General features: G+C 44.8%; 9 protein-coding genes across 18 annotated transcripts; 4 read left to right on the top strand and 5 right to left on the bottom strand.

Moving 5' to 3' along the window:
- Window positions 1–472: 472 nt before the first annotated feature.
- Window positions 473–2,667, bottom strand: LOC126557427 (sodium-coupled monocarboxylate transporter 1-like). Its single transcript, XM_050213201.1, has 5 exons — window positions 2,128–2,667; window positions 1,928–2,047; window positions 1,702–1,856; window positions 1,005–1,635; window positions 473–937 (listed from the first exon to the last, which is right to left on the bottom strand). The coding sequence occupies exons 1-5, from the start codon at window positions 2,617–2,619 to the stop codon at window positions 473–475; spliced, it is 1,863 nt and encodes a 620-aa protein (XP_050069158.1). The 5' UTR covers window positions 2,620–2,667.
- Window positions 2,668–3,533: 866 nt separating this feature from the next.
- Window positions 3,534–6,546, bottom strand: LOC126556987 (DNA repair protein complementing XP-C cells-like). Its single transcript, XM_050212592.1, has 3 exons — window positions 4,397–6,546; window positions 3,955–4,325; window positions 3,534–3,820 (listed from the first exon to the last, which is right to left on the bottom strand). Exons 1-3 carry the CDS (start codon window positions 6,544–6,546, stop codon window positions 3,534–3,536), a joined length of 2,808 nt encoding a protein of 935 aa, XP_050068549.1.
- A 284-nt stretch (window positions 6,547–6,830) lies between these two features.
- LOC126558533 (mitochondrial ribonuclease P catalytic subunit) lies at window positions 6,831–8,493 on the bottom strand. The gene is made up of 2 exons (XM_050214557.1): window positions 7,256–8,493; window positions 6,831–7,191 (listed from the first exon to the last, which is right to left on the bottom strand). Exons 1-2 carry the CDS (start codon window positions 8,476–8,478, stop codon window positions 6,867–6,869), a joined length of 1,548 nt encoding a protein of 515 aa, XP_050070514.1. The 5' UTR covers window positions 8,479–8,493; the 3' UTR covers window positions 6,831–6,866.
- Window positions 8,494–8,841: 348 nt separating this feature from the next.
- Window positions 8,842–10,033, bottom strand: LOC126560114 (polyubiquitin-B-like). The gene is made up of 2 exons (XM_050216276.1): window positions 9,845–10,033; window positions 8,842–9,782 (listed from the first exon to the last, which is right to left on the bottom strand). Exon 2 carries the CDS (start codon window positions 9,772–9,774, stop codon window positions 8,842–8,844), a length of 933 nt encoding a protein of 310 aa, XP_050072233.1. The 5' UTR covers window positions 9,775–9,782; window positions 9,845–10,033.
- A 1,169-nt stretch (window positions 10,034–11,202) lies between these two features.
- LOC126558970 (polyubiquitin-B-like) lies at window positions 11,203–11,898 on the top strand. Its single transcript, XM_050215061.1, has one exon. The coding sequence runs from the start codon at window positions 11,203–11,205 to the stop codon at window positions 11,893–11,895; it is 693 nt and encodes a 230-aa protein (XP_050071018.1). The 3' UTR covers window positions 11,896–11,898.
- A 516-nt stretch (window positions 11,899–12,414) lies between these two features.
- LOC126556936 (polyubiquitin) lies at window positions 12,415–16,674 on the top strand. 10 transcript variants are annotated; one of them, XM_050212509.1, is made up of 3 exons: window positions 12,415–12,496; window positions 13,690–13,744; window positions 14,885–16,674. In XM_050212509.1, exons 2-3 carry the CDS (start codon window positions 13,697–13,699, stop codon window positions 16,664–16,666), a joined length of 1,830 nt encoding a protein of 609 aa, XP_050068466.1. In that variant the 5' UTR covers window positions 12,415–12,496; window positions 13,690–13,696; the 3' UTR covers window positions 16,667–16,674. The 10 variants fall into 10 exon arrangements, with proteins under 10 accessions (XP_050068466.1, XP_050068459.1, XP_050068458.1 ...); XM_050212502.1 differs by having other exon boundaries at window positions 14,201–16,674; XM_050212501.1 differs by having other exon boundaries at window positions 13,690–16,674.
- A 348-nt stretch (window positions 16,675–17,022) lies between these two features.
- Window positions 17,023–18,589, top strand: LOC126558767 (programmed cell death protein 2-like). The gene is made up of 3 exons (XM_050214828.1): window positions 17,023–17,154; window positions 17,247–18,072; window positions 18,159–18,589. Exons 1-3 carry the CDS (start codon window positions 17,047–17,049, stop codon window positions 18,587–18,589), a joined length of 1,365 nt encoding a protein of 454 aa, XP_050070785.1. The 5' UTR covers window positions 17,023–17,046.
- Window positions 18,590–19,586: 997 nt separating this feature from the next.
- Window positions 19,587–20,870, top strand: LOC126558856 (proteasome subunit alpha type-3). The gene is made up of 5 exons (XM_050214934.1): window positions 19,587–19,729; window positions 19,885–20,091; window positions 20,177–20,425; window positions 20,503–20,615; window positions 20,695–20,870. The coding sequence occupies exons 1-5, from the start codon at window positions 19,709–19,711 to the stop codon at window positions 20,864–20,866; spliced, it is 762 nt and encodes a 253-aa protein (XP_050070891.1). The 5' UTR covers window positions 19,587–19,708; the 3' UTR covers window positions 20,867–20,870.
- A 337-nt stretch (window positions 20,871–21,207) lies between these two features.
- Window positions 21,208–22,789, bottom strand: LOC126558600 (organic solute transporter alpha-like protein). Its single transcript, XM_050214639.1, has 8 exons — window positions 22,678–22,789; window positions 22,458–22,609; window positions 22,279–22,385; window positions 22,042–22,167; window positions 21,838–21,934; window positions 21,629–21,754; window positions 21,425–21,551; window positions 21,208–21,342 (listed from the first exon to the last, which is right to left on the bottom strand). The coding sequence occupies exons 1-8, from the start codon at window positions 22,787–22,789 to the stop codon at window positions 21,248–21,250; spliced, it is 942 nt and encodes a 313-aa protein (XP_050070596.1). The 3' UTR covers window positions 21,208–21,247.
- Window positions 22,790–23,187: the final 398 nt, after the last annotated feature.

The following is a 23,187-nucleotide window of genomic DNA, read 5'->3' as shown; positions in this document are numbered from 1 at the left end:
AGGAAGCTCTAGCCTGATCCGTAATCAAAAGAGGTGGGACCATATCGGACACATGATAGTTGTAAGTAATCATGCTCCAAAAATGGAACGTAAGTAACATGCCGAAACAGGAAACGATAGGAACTAACAAACAAACCTTATGATATGATCTTCTGCAACTGCGTACTCGTAGACTCTACGAACGGCTAACTAACAGGAGAACGCTCTGCAATCCACCTTCTGGTCAACTGAGCGAGAGTTAAACGCTAACTGCCACAATCACCCCACTAACTAACATTGTTCGAAGCTACCGACGAACGGAGAGATAAGCGTCCCATGAGAAGGTGCATAAATAATGTCCCTATGTCAACTGCTGTCCATGGATGCAGCCATCCACGAATGTCGGAAACGGTCAACTGACCAGCCCATTGTACAGATATGATAAGACAACCTCTTGACTTTTGATCATCGCCATGAACGCTACTTTCACGTGTTATCCGATCGTGGGATGACATGACGCATGGTACTCTGGTGAAACAGCATACTTGTATAGTTCGGTATCCTCTTTATTGAAGGTGTGCATTGTAACAACAGTGCGTGGTATAGATTCCGGGAAGTAAATTTTTCTAACAAACGGAGCAAGCAGTAGCGGATCTAATTTGCCAGGTTGCTGACGTCGCAAAATGGCGGCAGTAATGGAACCTACGAGTACGGTCGTCACGGCGCCGATGAATGTGTAGAACAAGTAGGACACGTGATGGATAGACTTCTCGATTGGTTCGGAAGGAAGTGGTGCCGTTGTGTTGTATCCTCGTGGCATCACAAACTCATACTCACATCCTTCCACCGATACGGGCTTTCCGGGTATCAGCATCTCTTTGGCAGCTACCGCTATTTGTGCACGTATAACGATGTACGACATGGTGAACAATCCACATATAGCTCCACCGAGGGCGCTCTGTTGCAAAAGGGGAAAAAACAACTCTTAACCCATATCCAACCTGTTCAAAGCATTTCGTACTTACAGTCGCATCAACCCACGGTAGCAACATACCCAGCAGAAACAATCCCAACAACGGGCCCAACGAAATCGGCACCAAGCTCATCGAAAGTTGCAACACGGTACCAAGCTTCTCTACTACCAGCACCAAAACGACAGCAACGATGCCGAATGCCAGCACGGTACCGCGCATAATGTACCTAGTGCTTCGCTCACTCAACGGCTTCCTGACAAAAGGCTTCACGAAGTCTTCCAGCATGATAGCCGACAGCGAATTTAGCCCGGTAGAAAGTGAGCTAAGCGATGCACTAAATATGCCGGATATGAACAAACCCGCCAGTCCGGGATAGTTTCCAAGCACCTTCATCAGCAGCACCGGTAGCAGCTGATCCTTTGCCTTTGCCAATCCCGTGGTCAGTGGATCACAGTCATAGAATGTGGCATATATGAGCAATCCATTGTAGAAACAGGTCATCAGAAGTAGAATTATGCCAACCGTAAAGCATATCAGGGCTTTCTGCGCATCGCGAAACGTAGGCAATGCCAGATAGCGCTGGATCATCATCTGATGGATTGCATTTTTGCCCATCCAGAAGCTTCCGCCACCGATAAAGATGGCCCAAATTGTGTGTCTTTCTGTAGGATCTAAGCTGAAACTAAATTAGGTTGGAGTGTGAGTGAACTGCATGTTCTTTTCATTGATGATCAAACCACGCACGTACTTAGGTGCTTCAAACCGTCCACTTGCCATGTTCCTTTCGATCAGTACTCCTAGACCACCAATGTCGGCAGTTCCTTTGACAACGATCAAGATCAGGGCACCAATCATGATGAACATTTGTATCACATCCGTCCAGACAACCGCTTTAATGCCACCCTTAACAGAAGACAGGATGGTTAGAATTATCGTCGGAAAGGAAAATTTTAGGATCTCCTACCAATACTTACCACCAAGGTGTAGAATATGCACACCATGCAAACACTGGTGGATACGATATGTACATTTACACCCGACACTTGATTGAATGCCAAAGCGGGAACATAAATAACTATCGGAAGATGAAGCAGCTGGAACGATCATCCAAAGACACAAAACCTGTTAATAACGGTGTCCATATCTTCATATCTACACCTATCGATCCTCTCACCGTTGCCAGTGTGAACAGTCCAGACCCGAGCAACCTTATTCTTCTATCAAACCTCAGCTGCAGATACGCGTACGCAGACGTTATTTCCAATCCCTGGTACACAGGCAAAAATATAAAGTTCATGCTAACCGCCATCAAAATGATGGCGGTAAAGATGTAGCAAAACTGAGTGCCGTGCAGATACGTCTCGGTGGACGCTCCCATGACCGCAATTCCGGAAATGAAGCTAGCAATCAGGGACATTGCAACTGGGAATATCTTCATCTTTCTACCTCCCACCAGATAGTTGAGTGCTTCCGATCCACGTCTTATGTTCTGTTTCCGTTTCCGCTGAACAGTCCAGTCTTTCCACCCAAAGTACACACCGATCACTACACATACTAACAGGCTGGCCACGAAAACGATATAGTCCGCAATGCCAAACCGCTGCAAGGATTCGCTCACTTGCGCTACGGTAAGCTTGGAGGAAGAGCCCAACGTTGTGCTCTGCATCGTATGAATGAACTGATCGTACTAGGGACGGCGACATCCCTGTACGAGCCAGATTGCATCAGTGGCTCCACAGCACGGTGAGGAATTATATATCTCAACAAGCAACGTGCGAGAAGCTGTCAAGATATGATCCACGCTAATCGTAACTATTTATGACGAGAATCGTTTGCATCCTGAACAATTTTTATCCGGATCTGTATGCAGTGTGCTTATTTAGAAAACGGAAATGGAGAACCGTGCTAATGGGTTGATAAGAAAAGAGTAAAATTAGACAATATTCGTCACTAAACATTGTTCTGAAGGGCGTCAAGTAAAGCACAGGCAGTAGCTATTTGTAGCTAAACTTTTATTTAACAATTTGGCGTTCCAAGTGTTTTTGGACTTAAAAGTGAGAATTCTGGAACATGGTTTTCTTATAAAAGTTAAAGTATCCTACAACGGGACAAATTCATGAGAATACAGTGAAGCGTAACTTTCAACATCGTTTTTATTTTTTTATTGGTAGCTGCCTCGTGTAAGAGTTATGAGGGTCCCCGTATTAGTAATCCCGTAAAATCTATGACAATCTCGAAGAAGGTATGGGGTGTTCCGTGTTAGGAGAACTTCATGTTTAGGGCTAGGGTGATTGGAAAGGACTTGAGACTTAAGAAAATTCCTTTCCAGCGCCAGGCTTCAAAAGATGATATGAAATTTCATCTCCTTGGTCCAAATCGTGGGTTGCCCGCAAAGGAAACTGACAGTTGATCCATCCGCTTTCAACTAACATTTTCATTGACCGGGATTTCACAGGAGATCGCTATAGATAAATTACATTCAAATTGACCATACATAAATTATTATCGTAGCGCACAATTCAACAATTTCCTTTATTACTAGCCTATTCATCAATAAATATCATTTTCGCTTACAACTTCCTACATTCCGTCAAAGTTGTACTTGTGTTTTAGCTTTCTGCGCACAAGCAATCCTTTCACGAGCTTCTCCCAATTTTTCAGCACCGCGGTTTGCCTCTTTTCTATCTTTTTCTGTGCCACTTCGTCCTGATGCCGCTGCCACGCCTCCAGCAAACGATCGCGATGCTCCTCACATATCACAATACCATCAAACACGGGATGATTACCACCGGCGTGCACTCCAAAACCAACCACCGCAACAGCATAATCGATTCCAAGCTTACGACAAATGTACGATAGTCCATAATCTGAAAGTAAACTCGTATATCAGCACTTTCTGATGACCACAATCCCAAGCACTCCTTTTTTTTTTTTTTTTATTCATCAGGGACGGCCAGGCCGTATTGCTCCCAAGCACTCCTACTGGAAGAGAAAAACTTACGCTTCAGGTGTACCGTGCCTTTCGGTAGCATACATTCTTTGAAGATTTCTATATTCCCATAGGCATTGCGCGGCACAATACCATTGACGGGTTCCGGTGGGATGTACTCCTCCGTTTGCCAGTAGCCGAACAATTCCAGATCGGCTGGTTGTCGCTTTAGCTTCGTACGAACAATTTTGTAAGGCTGCTCGTAGAGTCGAATTACCTTCGCGTGCCGTAACCAAACTTCGCGCGAATGTAGCGTATGTACACACTCACGGGCAAACAGTGGCTCTCCTTGAACGAAGCCCAACGGTGGTGCATCCGGCGGATAGATAGCTTGAAATTTTTGCAAATGTCTACGCAAACAGTAAGATGGATGATTTTTGCACCTTAAAAAAATAACAAAGCATACCGTGTTTTATTAGTCAAAAGTTAATTTGAAATAAATGACGTCACTTACTGTGCAATGGTGATCGGTCTGGGTGCCCGTAGCTTAAGCTGTCGAAATTCGAGCTGCTCTTGCAAGTGTGCCTCATCCAGCTCACGTGGACGATACTTGGAGAGCGCTTTACGGAGCCATTTTGTATCGACACGGTTTTTCAAAGCCAGTTGTTCGTTGCGCCATCGATAGCGTGGTGAAACATCAACGATGGTGCCGTCCGCTTCCCAGGCAAATGCATACGACGGTGGCGCAAGAATCCGGTCCATCACAAGCTCCAAACAATCGGCGCTTCCCAATCCAGCCTCAACCACGGTCCAACGTCGTTCCTTTCCCAGATAACATTCAATCCATGTATCGAGCTCCGGTATGCGGTACGTTTGTTTGTCCGTTTTCTTCACACTCTCGCCTACAGTTGATGACGACTGACGTCGAAGTTTTGCTAAGTTTGGTACATTACTGATGGATTTCTTATGATCGCTTGAGCTCGCAGTTTGTACAGCTGAGGGCTTTTTCCTAAAGTATTTAGAAGACGATAATAAGAGCGAATTTTCTTCCGATTTCGAACCATCTTTTACCGACGAGTCTAGCGTTTTCTTGAGCAGTTTTGCAAAATTTGGCTTTTGACTGGTGTTGATCGTATTCCCCCGTACATTATTCATTTGTTTCGTCGCGGGCTTATGCCGAAAATATTTTGAAGATATCAATCTTAACGCCTTTTGTTCACCTTCGCGAAAGTGATCTTCTAATCTATTAGCTGCTTCTTTGCGACTTTTTGGAGCAATAACTGCTAAATTCAGCTTCGACGGCTCAGATTTTGTGGGCTCAATCTCTACACGTGACTTCTTGTTTAATATCAGCTCATCATCTGCACCATCGAGCTGGGACAGTTGAAACATTTTCTGTATTTCTGGTTTACGTTTTAAAATTTCCGTTGTAGTTAGCGGAACGTTACCGTACCGTGATGTACCGTCGCTTGCATCTTTTCGAACATCGAGCTGTCGTTTTTCCTTCGGCATAGATTTAACGACTGGCGGATGTTTTGGTACCACGTCCAGATTCATTACAAGTCTTGCACGAACGCTTAGAAAACGGAACAGAGCCAGAAGAATAATGTTAAGCATTTGTCGGGAAGTTACCTCCCGGGAAGCAAGTTCCCGCTCGAAATCATTCCGCCTTTTGATGACTCGTGGACCGGCTCCGTGGCAAAGCTTCATCACAGTTTGATAGTACTCCGTTACGGATTGGATAAAATCGAGACTGACTGCTTCGCACATGGAAATGTCGCTACTTTCAACCAATCCGTACAGTTCCGAGGCACATTGGATCATTCTTTGATTGACTGCTTGATTGATCCTGATGCCATACGCTATCAGTAACAGTAGATGGGTTTTGTGTGTGGCTAAGAACAATTTTTTGGTATTTTCCTGCTCCAACCGTTTCAACTTTTCGGCTGCAGTTAGTGTACGTGTAGTCCTCTGCTTATTACCGGAAACAATTATCTCGATGTTATTGTCCCTCTCCGCTTGTGCGATATGTTTCTGTTCTACATGCTCCCAGTCGGGATCCCCTCCAGCACACAGAGGAACCTCTTGAATATCCTCCATTTGAGTAAGCATCAACGGAACATCGTAGCTCTCCTCATACGCTTGTAACTTCTGCAACGACTCCATTGCCTTTCTTCGTCGTTCAAGCGACTCATTACAGTCTTTCACTTCCTTTATCATCCTATCGTAATCGGATATCTGAGTGAATATTTGATACATTCGATCGTCCTCTTCGAAGGCTGGTTCTTTCTCATCCTCGGATTCCGACCGTCCGGATGCATCGCCGAACAAAGCCACACCAGAATATGGTATTGTTGCAGTTGCGGGTAAATTTTGCAATGGTTGTGAAAAGAATGTTTCATCCAGATTGATCGTACTCGGGTCAACGAGATGATCACCAACACTGCTTGCATCTGAATCACTGTCTGACGGTACCTCTTGCTCATGCATTTGAACATCCTCTGCAGTAAATGGTTGACTATATGCATCGAGTGTGCTAGCCTGAGGTAACAGACTACTTATAACTTCTTCACTTGATTTTGATATATCTTCCGGTTTTAACATATGCGAAGTATTTTTCTTTAGTAAAAGATTCCTCAATTTTGCTCTCGAGACTGCCTTCATCTCGCCACTGGCTTTGTTGTTGTTTTGCTATGTAAACAACTACGGCTGGATCAGCTGTCACACTGTCGCTGTCACAATAACGAACAATAAAAAGCAATCAAGCGTAATTCGTTCAATTTGAATATTTACGACATACCATCAGTAGCCGGTTCCGATAACACGAAGAGGATCGTGGACTCACAATTGGAGGGCCCAGGAAGCTGGACTCATTCAGCGAACCGTGATACATCCTCAGAGAAAAAGAATAAGTAGTAGTAGTTTGAATATTTTACTAGAAACATGTGTTCAACTGCTTTATTCTACCCCTATTCTTGGTCATATTATTTTATGCCCATGCAAAGCCATTCGTTTTGCTTCTCCACCTTGGGAATACGGTACGCACACTCAACTAGTGGTACGTGCCATCGATTATCACAGGACTTGTGCGCGTACAGTTCATACTTGAACGGAGCCTTTATGATGACGCGCCCATCCGGCATGATGGAAAGCAGCGAGTACTGATGTTCCTGTTGCCAGCGTTTAAATACGCCGCTCAGCTCGCTACCAAGCATGAACGAATGTTTTCGCATTAGATCGCGTGAAAAGAAATCTGTCTTTGGGCCACTTTCCAGCGCAGCATACAGCAGAAATGGATCGTCTTGTGACCTGAAACAAAAGGAAGCTTTTAAGCTTATGGTTCCGGACTAAAAAACTAATCAACCGTACGTACAAATCTTCGGTAAGAAATAGAAAACTGTTCTCACGGATGTACTTCATCTCCTTCGTTCGCCACTTGTCCATATGCTTCCGGCCTATGACGAGCACCCGCTGCCTTTGACGAACATAGTGCCGAACGACGGCAGCAACTTGTTGCGCGTAAATGGTAGGATTCTTTTGATTGCCCGAAGAAAAAGCCACATTCAGCCCATCGATCACCACGTCGTACGGGAGAGTTTTCTTCAAAAACACTTGAAAACGGGCCAGCTCGTCCGGGGTGGTACGATTAAAAATCTCCTTACTGATGAGCACCGCCTCGAGGAACCTATCCCTCATCCTCTGGAACAACTCGTTCGATACAACTATGCTAGAAAGCTTTCCCTTACAGTGAGAACATTTACCACCGTCAGTGATGCGCGTCTCATGCACACTAACTCCGATGTCTTGTGGTAGCTGCAACAACTCTTTCCCGACGTGTTTTGAAAGGAATACCGTGTAATCCATGGTAAACTGAAGCATCCGTTCCAGATTAGCGGGAAAGCTTTGACCCTGCTGATAACGGCTGTAATTTATCCACGCGAGAAAGCTGTCATCATTTGGAATGCGCTTGTTCTCACACATTTCCTGCATCATTAACCAGCCCGTCGATTCGTCGCCAGACTGGAAAGCTTTCGTCGCGATGCAGTTGTACGATGAACTATCGGGTGTACCGGAGATTTTGATCATTTCCAGCAGCTCTAAGCAATGTCGCCAGTGTTTAGTCAGTGACAGTGCATTGATCGCATGCTCGCACGTATTCGCATCAAGGACAGCGTTCTGTTCACGCAATTCCGTGTACATCCGCCAAATTTCGGCTTCATCTGCTTCGCTTATTGCATCCTCTTTCAATCGGTACAGTCGCAACAACTTCCCAACAATCGCTAGGTTAGTTTCAAGTCCTTGCTGTTGCAAGAAGCTAACATAAGATTTTCCAATTCTCAAATTAGGACAAAGTCCTAGCACCACGCTATCAACATTTGTACTGTTGAACCTGCGCTCATTCAGTATGTTCAAGCGAATGTTTTTCCATTCTTCCGTCGATGGTGTATCGTTTGCGGTAAGTTTCGCTTTGATCGTTTCAATTGTTGCTGTTGCAGGCTTCAGCTGTGGATTCTTCTGATAAATACCCGCGTAGTAGCGCACATTTTCGGTAAAAGCGATTTTTCGCAACCAAAACACGTTTGTCCTGAAACACATTTTGGTAAACAAACACCACCGGCGAGCTGTGGGAGAGATGACATTTAACTTAACGACAGCATTGAACAGCTTTCGTTCTTGTTTCGTTAAAAAATTCAAAATCATAATAAAAAGTTCGTTTTCTCGCAAGGTTGTTAAAGACGGACTAAAAACTAAAATTAAAATTATTCAACAAAACCTTTTATTATTTGTTAAACTTTAATTACAAACGCTGCTTTTCTGTAGCATTCGTCTGTGATTGGATCAATTTCATCATTGTTTTTGGCAGTTGTTTGCTCTTTTTGTTACACATTTACTCATCGACGGAATGAGTTGGACCTTATCCCATGCTTTCTTTGTTCTAGTTATCATTCGGTTTAGTGCTCAGTCAACGTTTAGCTGCGATCCTCCCTTCAGTCGAAGAACCAGATGAATAGTAGAGCCCTTGATGATGCTGTATTCCTGTAGCTGACGGCCATCTTCCAGTTGTTTACCGGCGAAGATCATACGCTGTTGGTTTGGCGGAATTTCCTCACGCTCGTCGATCTGTTTCTTGACGCTTTCAACGGTTGCCTCAGGTTCTGTGTCCACAGCAATGGTCTTGCCAGTCAACATCTTCACAAAAATCTGCATGCCACCCTTGAGACGCAGCACCAAATGAATTGTGGAACCCTTGATGATACTGTATTCCTGTAGCTGACGACCATCTTCCAGTTGCTTGCCGGCAAAAATCATACGCTGTTGGTTTGGGGGAATTTCTTCTCGCTCATCGATCTGTTTCTTGACGCTTTCCACTGTTGCTTCAGGCTCAGTATCCACAGCAATGGTCTTTCCAGTCAACATCTTCACAAAAATCTGCATGCCACCCTTGAGACGCAGGACCAAATGAATTGTGGAGCCCTTGATGATGCTGTATTCCTGTAGCTGACGACCATCTTCCAGTTGTTTGCCAGCGAAGATCATGCGCTGTTGGTTTGGGGGAATTTCTTCACGCTCATCGATCTGTTTCTTGACGCTTTCCACTGTTGCCTCAGGCTCAGTGTCCACGGCAATGGTCTTGCCAGTCAACATCTTCACAAAAATCTGCATGCCACCCTTGAGACGCAGGACCAAATGAATTGTGGAGCCCTTGATGATGCTGTATTCCTGTAGCTGACGGCCATCTTCCAGCTGCTTGCCAGCGAAGATCATTCGTTGCTGGTTCGGAGGGATTTCCTCACGCTCGTCAATCTGTTTCTTAACACTTTCAACCGTGGCCTCTGGCTCAGTGTCCACGGCAATGGTCTTGCCAGTCAACATCTTCACGAAGATCTGCATGATTCTGCCTGTGGAAAGTATCATAGTGTGAGGTATATTCGATACCTACTTTACCTTGTACAAGTCTTACCGTTTAGCTCTGCTCCTAACGATCCTATTCGATAATTAACACTAGTTCTGTCCAAGGACACTTGCTTGTTTGAGTTCTTCGAACAATGATCGAGGGTTTTTATAGTGTCGATCGTCCTGTGTGTGTGACATAATTGCAAGCAAACAATCCGCTATTGTCATGTTGCCAAAACAAAAACGAAACACAGAATCTACCGAAGACATTGCCATTGACTTTGACCGCAGACAAATAATTTCTGTGCCAAGATGAGAGTCAACGCCCAACCTGATATAATCGTCAGTATCTATCAGCTGTTCCAGCATCGTGTCCTGTGATCAAATTGTTTGATGAATGTAATTTTACCGTTCGCGATAGATTTTGAATATCTTATTGTTCAATTGACTTTGTAACCTAGAATAACTTCTCTTCTCACTACGGGAGAACGGTTCGATAGTGATTTGAACCAAGATCCTGCCATGTGAAGACCGGCGCCGTTGTCCCATGAGTTGCAGAATGACCCTAGACCTTGTAAGGTAGGGTTTGTAATTTGTTACATAAAATCTGTTAAAATGAAGTATCTGTAGTTTTAACAGTATGCATGTAACTTGCTTTAGATAAAATAGTAAACAATCATGCGGAAGACGCTATTGTACTGCACCGTGCCAACATTCTTTGATAGAACGAGCAATCCCTTTCTAATTCTAATCTGGCAGTGCGTCGGACGCATTCGCTTAATACTATAAAAAGCTTTCAGCGTGTTGTCAATCGGCTCAGTTTGATTCGGCAATAATCTCGATCACAAAGCTCTTTCTCAGGTGATATTACATCTTAGTCTTAGGCTTAGTCTTAAAAAGTGTTGCTCTTGAAACTGATAGTGAAAAAAGCGATAGTGCAGAACCAGCAAGGTAAGATAGTTCATTTTCCTGCATCTTTATCTTCATACCATTACCTCGATGATGATCATGTTCGTTTCATTCAGCAGATGGACCACATTTTACCGACATCAAAGACGAGACAGACATCACATGGCTTTGTGGATAGTTGTAAACGTGAGCGAAATACGGTGCAACGTATCTATAGCTAGTAACCTTCTACGTTGGACAACGAACTTTTATTTTTAACCACGCTTCATCTACGCGTGACGTACCTGATGTTCGGAAAAGGAAACCGATAGAAGATTGAGAGCTGTAGTAAAAATACTTTAACAAAGACGCTGCATCCATTCGCGGAAGAGAAATCATGATCGATCGTTACTGCCAAAGCGGTTAAACATGGTCGCAATTTTTACCATTCAAACGTGATGTAATTAATCAGTTGTCGAAAATATGTGAATAATGAATGTCTAATTTTAACAAATGTAATTCCTACAAACAGCTTAAATGATGCAGATCTTCGTGAAAACATTGACCGGAAAAACCATCACACTTGATGTGGTCGCGTCAGAAACGGTTTTGGATATCAAAAATAAAATCCTAGAACGGGAAGGTATTGAACCGGAACAGCAGCGCATTATATTTGCTGGGAAACAGCTGGAAGATGGTCGGATTATATCTGATTACAATATTCAGCATGGATCGACGATGCATTTGGTGCTCCGGCTTAAGGGTGGTATGCAAATTTTTGTGCGGATGCTAACGGGTAAAACGATTGCCATTGACACGGAACCAGAAGCAACCGTTGAGAGTGTTAAGAAACAGATTGACGAGCGTGAGGAAATCCCCCCGAATCAACAGCGTATGATTTTTGCTGGGAAGCAGCTAGAAGATGGCCGTCAGCTACAGGAATACAGCATCATCAAGGGTTCCACAATACATCTGGTTCTTCGGCTCAAGGGTGGGATGCAAATTTTTGTTAGAATGTTAACCGGTAAAACCATTGCCGTGGACACTGAGCCTGAGGCTACCGTGGAAAGCGTCAAGAAACAGATCGATGAGCGGGAGGAAATCCCACCAAATCAACAGCGTATGATCTTCGCTGGTAAACAGCTGGAGGACGGTCGTCAACTGCAGGAATACAGCATTATCAAGGGGTCCACCATTCATCTCGTACTACGACTCAAAGGTGGCCTCTAGATGTGCTCTACAAATCAAGCTCATTGTCCTATTTTATACTCAACATGTCCCATTTACTGCTGCGTACCATGAATAAAAACAACGATCGTTCCACGCTGAACACGATCAGTGTAAATATGAATGATGAATTACACGTACAATATGCGATCAAGCTTACACGTAAGTAGACTGAAAATATGTTGATGAACGCAATAATAACCGTAGTTGAAAAAAAAATTAAATCGGACTGAAATTTGAAGTAATTGAACGAAAGCTAAACGAAATCAAAGAATTGTAAAATAAATTGCACTTCACAGAATAAGCACAATCCCAATGTTCGAAACAAATTGTAAAATCTATTCTGTCTCGCCCTATGTAAATCTCTTTGTGTATCTGCACCGTGTAAACGCAGCTTATTACCAGCCATGACATTTGTTTGCTTTTTTCCTTTTACCCTCAGCAGTCTATATAAAGGAGGAACCGATTCAAGCAGCCATTGTGAAAAATAGCAAGTGAGCTGAACAAAGTACTCGTGCGGAAAGTGTTGAAACAAAAAGTGCATAAAATTGCAATTGTGTGCAGTGCAGCGAAGAATATTATTGTGAACTTATTAGAATAAAAGGTAATTTCAACATAGTTTTACGTTTCGGTGCTAAAACATTATGATTAAGAGCGGAAATATTAGGAAAACCAGTCTAAACTTTAGTGCGATGAAAGTGACTCGTTCCATTGCAAGATGGCGTAATGGCGCAGTGAGCCGTGCTTAATAGACAGCAAATTTACGCTTTCGGAATTGCTACGTAGCTCTTTCTGTTGAAATCTAGCTGTACAGTTGGAAAAACATTAAGTTCAGTCGTATTTCTATCGTATTGTATGCGGATTCGAAGGTTTTTAGTTGAAATTGTGGTAATTTTCATTAGCTCCTTTTTTATTCCGATAGAGAACTGCCTGGCTGTATCACTTGCCAACTAATTAACAGATAAAAACGCCATTCACATTAGTTGGAAGAAAATTGATTTCTTTTCAGTAAAAATATAACTGTGGTGTGAATTAAAACTGTTCAGAAGCAATCGAAAAAGAAATGTTAAGTTTCGTGATATGACCGTTTCTTGAAAAGTTTGCAAGGATTGATTATTCATCGGTCGTAGCAAACGCAAATGATAGTCGCTCGAAAAGTATGACGTCATTGTGAGGCCATGGTATATTTTCACATTACGATTAAAGCGGCAGCATCTAGCGCAGTCTTCGTAGTTCAGTCTTGTACGTTGCTGTATGACTTATTAATTAGTCAATTTGCATTATTTTTATCGAAAGTGATTCACTACGAATTTTGCAGCAATTTAAAATGGTAATTGTTAGCAATACGGCCTGGCCGTCCTTTACGAATAAAAAAAAGTAATTGTTGTATGACGTTTTTTCGCACAGCATTTCGTCATCAGTTTATATTTAGCACCAGCTTACTGAAGTTTTTGTATCTAGAAACTTCCCGTTGAATCACTCGTCCGCAACAAATGATTCTAGATTGTTCCAGATGCCCGTTGCGTGCAAAAACAATGACAGTGCTGCACCAATTTAGTCAACACTAAGCGCTTTGCTAATGGAATGGTTACGTTGAATCGTAATAGTATAATTAGATTACAACTCAAATGCTGCAACAACGAATATTACGAAAGAATTATGTCCCAGTTGCTATTATTATGTCACGGTTAATGACCGAATGGCTTCTAGGTGCAAGTAAAATGATACATTTGTAGGAAGGAGACACAAACAAAGCTGAACCTAATACTATTATGTTTTTGCCGTTTTCTTCAACAGCTCCAATATGCAAATCTTTGTGAAGACTCTGACCGGAAAGACCATCACCCTGGAGGTGGAACCATCCGACACCATCGAGAATGTAAAAGCCAAGATCCAGGACAAGGAGGGAATCCCTCCAGACCAGCAACGTCTCATCTTTGCCGGCAAGCAGCTCGAAGATGGCCGTACCCTGTCGGATTATAACATCCAGAAGGAATCCACTCTCCATCTGGTACTTCGTCTGCGTGGTGGCATGCAGATTTTCGTCAAGACACTGACCGGAAAGACCATCACGCTGGAGGTGGAACCATCCGACACCATCGAGAATGTAAAAGCCAAGATTCAGGACAAGGAGGGAATCCCTCCAGATCAGCAACGTCTGATCTTTGCCGGCAAGCAGCTCGAAGATGGTCGCACCCTGTCGGATTATAACATCCAGAAGGAATCCACTCTCCATCTGGTACTTCGTCTGCGTGGTGGCATGCAGATTTTCGTCAAGACTCTGACCGGAAAGACCATCACGCTGGAGGTGGAACCATCCGACACCATCGAGAATGTAAAGGCCAAGATTCAGGACAAGGAGGGAATCCCTCCAGATCAGCAGCGTCTGATCTTTGCCGGCAAGCAGCTCGAAGATGGCCGTACCCTGTCGGATTATAACATCCAGAAGGAATCCACTCTCCATCTGGTACTTCGTCTGCGTGGTGGCATGCAGATTTTCGTCAAGACTCTGACCGGAAAGACCATCACCCTGGAGGTGGAACCATCCGACACCATCGAGAATGTAAAGGCCAAGATTCAGGACAAGGAGGGAATCCCTCCAGATCAGCAACGTCTCATCTTTGCCGGCAAGCAGCTCGAAGATGGTCGTACCCTGTCGGATTATAACATCCAGAAGGAATCCACTCTCCATCTGGTACTTCGTCTGCGTGGTGGCATGCAGATTTTCGTCAAGACACTGACCGGAAAGACCATCACGCTGGAGGTGGAACCATCCGACACCATCGAGAATGTAAAAGCCAAGATTCAGGACAAGGAGGGAATCCCTCCAGATCAGCAGCGTCTGATCTTTGCCGGCAAGCAGCTCGAAGATGGTCGCACCCTGTCGGATTATAACATCCAGAAGGAATCCACTCTCCATCTGGTACTTCGTCTGCGTGGTGGCATGCAGATTTTCGTCAAGACTCTGACCGGAAAGACCATCACGCTGGAGGTGGAACCATCCGACACCATCGAGAATGTAAAGGCCAAGATTCAGGACAAGGAGGGAATCCCTCCAGATCAGCAGCGTCTGATCTTTGCCGGCAAGCAGCTCGAAGATGGTCGCACCCTGTCGGATTATAACATCCAGAAGGAATCCACTCTTCATCTGGTACTTCGTCTGCGTGGTGGCATGCAGATTTTCGTCAAGACACTGACCGGAAAGACCATCACGCTGGAGGTGGAACCATCCGACACCATCGAGAATGTAAAAGCCAAGATTCAGGACAAGGAGGGAATCCCTCCAGATCAGCAACGTCTCATCTTTGCCGGCAAGCAGCTCGAAGATGGCCGTACCCTGTCGGATTATAACATCCAGAAGGAATCCACTCTCCATCTGGTACTTCGTCTGCGTGGTGGCATGCAGATTTTCGTCAAGACACTGACCGGAAAGACCATCACGCTGGAGGTGGAACCATCCGACACCATCGAGAATGTAAAAGCCAAGATTCAGGACAAGGAGGGAATCCCTCCAGATCAGCAACGTCTCATCTTTGCCGGCAAGCAGCTCGAAGATGGCCGTACCCTGTCGGATTATAACATCCAGAAGGAATCCACTCTTCATCTGGTACTTCGTCTGCGTGGTGGCATGCAGATTTTCGTCAAGACACTGACCGGAAAGACCATCACGCTGGAGGTGGAACCATCCGACACCATCGAGAATGTAAAAGCCAAGATTCAGGACAAGGAGGGAATCCCTCCAGATCAGCAACGTCTCATCTTTGCCGGCAAGCAGCTCGAAGATGGTCGCACCCTGTCGGATTATAACATCCAGAAGGAATCCACTCTCCATCTGGTACTTCGTCTGCGTGGTGGCATGCAGATTTTCGTCAAGACTCTGACCGGAAAGACCATCACGCTGGAGGTGGAACCATCCGACACCATCGAGAATGTAAAGGCCAAGATTCAGGACAAGGAGGGAATCCCTCCAGATCAGCAGCGTCTGATCTTTGCCGGCAAGCAGCTCGAAGATGGTCGCACCCTGTCGGATTATAACATCCAGAAGGAATCCACTCTTCATCTGGTACTTCGTCTGCGTGGTGGCATGCAGATTTTCGTCAAGACACTGACCGGAAAGACCATCACGCTGGAGGTGGAACCATCCGACACCATCGAGAATGTAAAAGCCAAGATTCAGGACAAGGAGGGAATCCCTCCAGATCAGCAACGTCTCATCTTTGCCGGCAAGCAGCTCGAAGATGGCCGTACCCTGTCGGATTATAACATCCAGAAGGAATCCACTCTCCATCTGGTACTTCGTCTGCGTGGTGGCATGCAGATTTTCGTCAAGACACTGACCGGAAAGACCATCACGCTGGAGGTGGAACCATCCGACACCATCGAGAATGTAAAAGCCAAGATTCAGGACAAGGAGGGAATCCCTCCAGATCAGCAACGTCTCATCTTTGCCGGCAAGCAGCTCGAAGATGGCCGTACCCTGTCGGATTATAACATCCAGAAGGAATCCACTCTTCATCTGGTACTTCGTCTGCGTGGTGGCATGCAGATTTTCGTCAAGACACTGACCGGAAAGACCATCACGCTGGAGGTGGAACCATCCGACACCATCGAGAATGTAAAAGCCAAGATCCAGGACAAGGAGGGAATCCCTCCAGATCAACAACGTCTCATCTTTGCCGGCAAGCAGCTCGAAGATGGCCGTACCCTGTCGGATTATAACATCCAGAAGGAATCCACTCTCCATCTGGTTCTTCGTCTGCGTGGTGGAATTTAAATGATTCAATAAAAACCCCTCAACAAATTTACCTTTGCATAATAAATATTTCGTTTTTTTCATTCCAATGAAATATCACAATTTTTTATTTCTTAATTTGCATGTTTTATAATAAATGGTTTAATTTTTATATGTAATCCATTTTGAATAATCTGCTTAAATTTTTGAATTGTGTTTTCCATAAACAAAACAAAAACCGAATGTTTTGACATCGTCTCACGGATGTCAGTGCGCGTGTGCGCGTTTCTGACGGCCAAAAACGTCAGCATAATACGATTCCCCAGACAGGGTGAGAAAAATCAATCTTCCTCGTGCAAGCAGCAGTTGTTTCCAGCTGATCCCGTCCGTAATACTCGTACGCCAAATTTCCTACGGGGAAAATGGCCAAGAAACAAACGCTTGTCCTGCTAGGGTTCGAGGATGAACCAATCGCGGAAAAGGATCGACCCTATCTATCCTACACGACCAACAAAATCGGTGGCCATGCGGTAAGTACGGTGGGCTGTTCACATTGCCCGAGACCCAATAACTGCGATCGATATTTTTACCTTCTTTGTTTGCCCCTGTTGGTTGCTGCAAGGATTGGCCTGCTGGCGCGATAGAGGTTCAGCCGTGCATTTTCTGCGGCCAGCAAAGGCCATTGATCGTGCAAATCTATGCACCATTGGATGATTCCCAGTTTCATCGAACGTTGTACGTGTTTGCGTGTTTAAATGCACCCTGCTCGACGCAATCGCAGGCGTGGACGTGCCTACGGATACAGTCGCTGGAAAAGAGTTCCCCGGGTGCGGACGGCGTTACGGATGCACGATCCGGCAAAGTAGCGTCGAAAGATGCTACGATATCTTGGTGCAGTGGAGCCGACGATTGGGACGAGGATGCAGAGGAAGGGATGGAGGCGGTGCGTGATGATTTCAGTACCTCGACATTCATGCGTGTGGATACGAGCAGTGTTGCGGCGGAACAGCTGTTGAACGAGGAGAACGGCAATGTGATCCAGTACGAGAAAGTGTCGGACGAGGACGACGAAAGCAATTCGATGGAAGCGGAACCCATACCAGGATTTGAGAACCTACGGGTAGACGAAACGAATGCAAATGCACGGGGAGATGGTAGACCGTCCGGTGGAGCTACTGGAGGCGGAGAGCTGATCGATAATCTCTACACAACGAGAGCATCGGCCGAAATTGAAGGACTCGAAGCGGAGGTTGTTGTGGTAGATACGCCCATCTCTCCGAAGCGTGATTTAATTGCACTGCTAAAGCAGCCCCAGGTTGTGCCACGAAACATTGCAGATGTAACGCTGCGTGGACTGTATATCAGCGTCGATGAGGAACGCTACAGTGCACCACTCGCATCCGATCACGTTCGGGAACTGCTCGCCGAGTATCAGCGCCAGGAGGATGGTTAGCATGCCAGCAACAACACAGAGTAACCGGGGTTGTGGATTATTAATTACTTTTATTACGTTTGTCTCCATATAACCTTTCAGTGAAAACTAGTCCCGGAAGTCCGGTGGAAAATGTTGCTTCCGGCACGAAGCAACAGCCAAAGCCAAGCCTTGATCAGGAACTGTACGAGAAGGGCATCCCAATGCATGGCGATCTAATGTTTCATTCGTTTCTGAGCAAGCTGCAGGAGAACCCAGGACAGTTGCTTCGCTATTCGCGTAATGCATTACCGTTACTGATAGCGCCCATCAAGGAAATAGCCATACCGCCCCACTGTCAGTACTGCAAAAATGAAATGATCTGTGAAATTCAGCTACTTCCGACAATGATCGAAAAGTTACGGTTTGAGGTGAACGGCGAAAGGGTGCCGATCGACTTTGGCAACGTGCTCGTGTGGACGTGCGGCAAAAGCTGCTGGGATACGCCGGACAAAATGCGCCAGGAGCTTGTACTGGTGCAGAACGAAGCATAAAGCAGCACGGTAACGCAGTGTGAGTGAAGCAATCATCTTCCATTTGCCTTCGGGAGAACGGTTGGAACGGGAAAAAGGCTGGTGTTCCGGCAGAGTCGCTTGGAATGTTGCCGCCCCTGCCGGTGGGACAGGCACTTCTGTCGTGTACTGAAACCGTCGTCAATTTGGATAGTTACCTTAGACAGCACAACCGCGCTGGTGTGACTCGGACCGCCGAAAACGGAAACGTATCAGCATTTTAAACAGCATGCGACGGATGTACCCCGCGATTAGTACACCCGGTAGATATTTTATCGTGTTTTATATGAGTGAATTGTTTGGCTCGGGTTTTAGTAGCATACGATGATCTGGTAGCTGGAACGTGTTGGTAAAATAATTACTCCTATTCTATACAAGTAAGTAGCGATTAATGTGATAGCAAACTATACTAACTACAACTAGCGTATGCGAATAGATACGAGCGCAAAAATTCCCGTTGCTCCAAAAAAGGTGGGCGCAGCGTGTGCATGGAATGCACACATGCCGACTCGATTTGTAGCTATGCCGTCCGATTTTCTTTGCGGCAAACATTATATTTCGTTGTACCACCGTTGCGTTGCGAATGTTTCGTTATCGATCGAACATTAAATCACGAGTAGATAAGAACAGAATAGATTTGCAGTTTATTTCAGTGGCCAAAAGTAGCGCAACGAAGCAAACATGATGGAGACTATGCGCTACGAGCAACGACTCTTTAATTGCAGATTGCAAAAAAATTGCTATGAATTTATTCGCATCCTCTAAAAGTTTCTTCTACTTCTAAATAAAGTAAATACAGAATTAAATTATAACCTGGATTTCTGATTTTATTGAATTACCATCAGTGTCTGCGAATATTTACAAAATTTGCCATTTTTTTGAATTGACGTTAACAAAAAGTTTGTACGTGAAGCTAGCCCTACATTGCTGTTGTTGTCATCGTGCGTGAAAGAATCCTTGCTTGTCTTCGACAGAACTGTCAAAGTGAATTTGTTTCTCATCGCTTGCGAACGTAAATTTCTGCTGTTTCATTCGGCAAGCGATTGTTAGTTTCCCATTTCTCGTAGTGCTTTCGTGTGATCAGTTTAATTTTCAACAAAAATGAGTTCCATTGGCACCGGTGTAAGTAAATGTGACGCCATTAAACCCCATTTCACTGTGTAAAAGCTCAAATGTTTTTTGGTTTGAGGTTATGGCGCTGTTTTGTGTTTTCATTTTGGACAAGATGCAATGATTGTTTCCCGGTTTCCGATTGGGATCCGATTTCTGTTTTGCAGTACGATCTGTCCGCGTCACAGTTCTCACCCGATGGACGCGTGTTCCAGATTGAGTACGCAGCAAAGGCGGTCGAGAACAGCGGCACGGTAATTGGTCTGCGGGGCAAGGATGGTGTTGTGCTGGCCGTAGAGAAACTGATCACGAGCAAACTGTACGAGCCGGATTGCGGTACAAGAATCTTTACAATCGATACGTCCATCGGAATGGTAAGCCAAGTACCAGATGGTAACAATAGTAAGCTGCTACACGCATTACTAAGCTTATTTTTGTTGATCTCCCCTGTACCTGTAGGCTATCAGTGGTATGATCACCGATGGTAGAGCTGTTGTGGACATTGCTCGCCAGGAAGCGGCCAGCTACCGACAGCAAAACAATCGTCCCATTCCGCTCAAACAACTGAACGATCGTTTGTCGAGCTACTTCCACGCATACACACTGTACAGTGCCGTGCGACCGTTCGGTGTAAGCGTCATTCTTGCGTCATGGTCGGAGGAAAAAGGGTCCGAAATGTACATGATTGATCCGTCCGGTGTGTCTTGCGTGAGTACACTAACAACCTTCGTGTCATCGTTACATGTAAGGCGAGGTTTTAACACTTTATTCTACCTTTCTTTCAGGGATACTTTGGCTGTGCCGTCGGAAAAGCCAAACAAACGGCTAAAACGGAAATAGAAAAGCTGAAACTTTCCGACATGAGCGTCAAAGACCTCGTACTTACGGCTGGCAAAATGTAAGTGTTTCATTAAAAAAAAATCCTACTCGAAAAGGATTTGCGGTGTTAATGCGTTCTTCTCAATCTCGATTCACAGCATCTATCAGGTGCACGATGAACTGAAGGACAAAGACTTCAAACTGGAGTTGAGTTGGGTGTGTCAGGATTCGAAGGGCATCCACAAGACGGTACCGGCGGAAGTGTATGCCGCAGCGAACCGTGCTGGCCAGGAAGCGGTCGACGAGGACGACAGTGATAACGAAATCTAAGTTAGGGCACTTCGCACAGGTACGATGCTTTTCAACATGTTCTATTTGTCATCATAAACTGCTCTTTATGAAGGAAGTAAAAAAAAACGAGGAAGGTTGGTTGAACTACTACATTTTCTATTTAACTTTTTCTGTAAGATTTCCACCGAAATAATACACCACACCGTTCGATATAGTCAGTCAGGTCAGCCCGGTTGTCTGCTTCTTCATATGAGCATCCTTCCAGGCTAGTTCCGTTCGTGGCTATGGTGAGCGGTGGGTTTGGTATCACACGTAAACATTAAAACACAGATAATTTTACATCAGCCTAGGTAGCCGTGCTATTCTTGTATTGTTTTGTAAGGAACCAGCTTCAAGCGTTACCTGGCGCACTTCGCTTGTCTAACCGGGTCCAATAATGGAGGGCGATTTGTAAAGCAGAGATGCCCAGCAAGATAGTACCATCATTTCGAAGCTCAAACACAGTTGGAAAATTGCTGTTTGGAGGGAAAAAAGGAGGAAATATTAGGTAAGGCGATGCAGAAAATTTGCAAATGTATTCTTTGAAATGCTACTCACCATTTTTCTGCACCTGCAGTGTGATGGGAAAGACACAATCGTTAATACTGCTGCTCACGATGCCCGCTATTATGAGCGGTTGTATCCGGCAAAGTATAAGCACTGCTTGCAACACAAAATATTTACCCTGCAAATGAAAGAGCCATGAGATGTACATTACATGTCTGATAGTTTGCTGCATCATAATCTAAGGCATCAACAAACCATCAGTTTAAGGTCCGAATAGAGTGGGGCAAGCATTCGCACGAGAATGTTCAATCCCCACACACCGAGCAGTATAGAGATGACGATCAATGGCACAAAGTACAGAATGATGCGGTTGAAATTAGGCTATAAACGGGAAGGCCAATCGGGTGGTCATTATGGTACAACATTTAGTCAGATCGCTAAGCGTTCGCCCGTCTCGTACTTACATAATCCTCCACAAAAACGACATTCAGAGCAAGGAAGAGAGCGGTTTGAACGACCGGAAGCTGCATGATAAGCATACGCACAAAGCGTAATCGATTTCTGCAAACAAACGAAAGATGAGAAAATGATGTGTTCATCGACAGAAAATGATAGGAGAACGAGTTGCAACTCGGCAATTAAACTCCTCCGTGTATATTCCGACTCACTTTGTCACGGGGGCTCGTTTGAATAGTGGCACAAAACAGCACAACGGTGGAGTGCGCAGGGAAAAGGTTTGCGAATCGGTCGATTTAATGAGCGCATCTTCCCCATCGACGTATTGCATGCATAAGCTGGATAGGGTGGGGTGGGATAAAAAAGAATAAAAAAAATCATGTATTATTATTGCTATCGTCATTGCTAATCATTTTGCTGGATGATCTCGTTGATTGAGCAACACTAACCTAAAGAAAACGTATGCACAGATCATGAAGTAAACGTGCATGACCGTGTCGCATAGGAAGAAAGCACGCGGGACGGATATGGACACTACACCGAACAGGGTTACTAGCTAGAATTTGTATAAAACACTCAATCAATTTAAGGCGTCAATCACTTGTTTGGCGTCTGTATGGTTTCTTACCGGGTAAATAGTTAGCAACAGTATCGATTTGGTTTTAAACTGTTTTGGCGTTCGATGCAGGATGTGGTAGGCATTCTTAAAGAAGATACTAAAGGTAGCAATACTCAGCAGAACGGTTGTACCGATAATAATCGCAAGCGGGAGTGTTAAACCTAGTTGATAAATGGATTTTGAAATATCGTTTCATGTAATCTTGTTGGACTTGCTGGTATATGCTTACCATCGAGATATTCCTGGACAGTAGGCAACTCGTTGGTGCAACCGCCATCCGTCAAGGTGAAGTTTTCCTCCGCAAGGACATCAATAACCATCGAATCGTTTTTGCTCTCCATATTGCACGGAAGATGCCGACGATCTTGTTGTGTAGTGATCTACCGTAGCCTTTGCTAGCAAGCGTGTAAGAACATCCATTAAGAACGGCCAGTTGTTTATTGATAGAACAGTGTTTATTGTTGATCGTCCAGTAAGATCTATTTTTCTATATTATTTATAGGTACACTTTCCACTCTCCATTACCACCAAGTTTGCCGTTCCACGTGAATCGTTACGTAGCGTGACGCAGACTAGTGGCGTTGGAAAGAATCTCTTGTGTAGGCTATCAATTTTAATTAAAACCATCCGATCCTCTTCGGGGAATGTGATCAGTCAGTTGGTTTGATTGGTTTGCGTTGCGGTAGAAATTGAAGCTGTTGCCCGCAAATGTGTGATCGCTGTCCATCACTCATCATTT

This window comes from Anopheles maculipalpis, chromosome 2RL (assembly GCF_943734695.1).
Source record: "Anopheles maculipalpis chromosome 2RL, idAnoMacuDA_375_x, whole genome shotgun sequence".
NCBI lineage: Eukaryota > Metazoa > Arthropoda > Insecta > Diptera > Culicidae > Anopheles > Anopheles maculipalpis.
Note: the sequence above shows the minus strand (reverse complement) of the source record. Positions and strands in the feature narration are given on the sequence as shown.

Excerpts from the sequence above, each read along its gene's own strand:
- LOC126558856 (XM_050214934.1), top strand. The coding sequence starts at position 19,709 with ATGAGTTCCATTGGCACCGGT. Across the intron at positions 20,092-20,176 it reads TCGATACGTCCATCGGAATG|GCTATCAGTGGTATGATCAC; the intron begins GTAAGCCAAGTA and ends CTGTACCTGTAG. Across the intron at positions 20,426-20,502 it reads ATCCGTCCGGTGTGTCTTGC|GGATACTTTGGCTGTGCCGT; the intron begins GTGAGTACACTA and ends CCTTTCTTTCAG.
- LOC126557427 (XM_050213201.1), bottom strand. The coding sequence starts at position 2,619 with ATGCAGAGCACAACGTTGGGCTCTTCCTCCAAGCTTACCGTAGCGCAA. Across the intron at positions 1,636-1,701 it reads GGACGGTTTGAAGCACCTAA|TTTCAGCTTAGATCCTACAG; the intron begins GTACGTGCGTGG and ends AACCTAATTTAG. Across the intron at positions 938-1,004 it reads TACCGTGGGTTGATGCGACT|AGCGCCCTCGGTGGAGCTAT; the intron begins GTAAGTACGAAA and ends CTTTTGCAACAG.
- LOC126558533 (XM_050214557.1), bottom strand. The coding sequence starts at position 8,478 with ATGTGTTTCAGGACAAACGTGTTTTGGTTGCGAAAAATCGCTTTTACC. Across the intron at positions 7,192-7,255 it reads CTATTTCTTACCGAAGATTT|GTCACAAGACGATCCATTTC; the intron begins GTACGTACGGTT and ends CTTTTGTTTCAG.
- LOC126556987 (XM_050212592.1), bottom strand. The coding sequence starts at position 6,546 with ATGAAGGCAGTCTCGAGAGCAAAATTGAGGAATCTTTTACTAAAGAAA. Across the intron at positions 4,326-4,396 it reads AGACCGATCACCATTGCACA|GTGCAAAAATCATCCATCTT; the intron begins GTAAGTGACGTC and ends TATTTTTTTAAG. Across the intron at positions 3,821-3,954 it reads AGGCACGGTACACCTGAAGC|ATTATGGACTATCGTACATT; the intron begins GTAAGTTTTTCT and ends GTTTACTTTCAG.
- LOC126556936 (XM_050212501.1), top strand. The coding sequence starts at position 13,697 with ATGCAAATCTTTGTGAAGACTCTGACCGGAAAGACCATCACCCTGGAG.
- LOC126558767 (XM_050214828.1), top strand. The coding sequence starts at position 17,047 with ATGGCCAAGAAACAAACGCTTGTCCTGCTAGGGTTCGAGGATGAACCA. Across the intron at positions 17,155-17,246 it reads ACAAAATCGGTGGCCATGCG|GATTGGCCTGCTGGCGCGAT; the intron begins GTAAGTACGGTG and ends GGTTGCTGCAAG. Across the intron at positions 18,073-18,158 it reads GTATCAGCGCCAGGAGGATG|TGAAAACTAGTCCCGGAAGT; the intron begins GTTAGCATGCCA and ends ATAACCTTTCAG.
- LOC126558600 (XM_050214639.1), bottom strand. The coding sequence starts at position 22,789 with ATGGAGAGCAAAAACGATTCGATGGTTATTGATGTCCTTGCGGAGGAA. Across the intron at positions 22,610-22,677 it reads TGTCCAGGAATATCTCGATG|GTTTAACACTCCCGCTTGCG; the intron begins GTAAGCATATAC and ends TTTATCAACTAG. Across the intron at positions 21,755-21,837 it reads TCGTTTTTGTGGAGGATTAT|CCTAATTTCAACCGCATCAT; the intron begins GTAAGTACGAGA and ends TCCCGTTTATAG.
- LOC126558970 (XM_050215061.1), top strand. The coding sequence starts at position 11,203 with ATGATGCAGATCTTCGTGAAAACATTGACCGGAAAAACCATCACACTT.
- LOC126560114 (XM_050216276.1), bottom strand. The coding sequence starts at position 9,774 with ATGCAGATCTTCGTGAAGATGTTGACTGGCAAGACCATTGCCGTGGAC.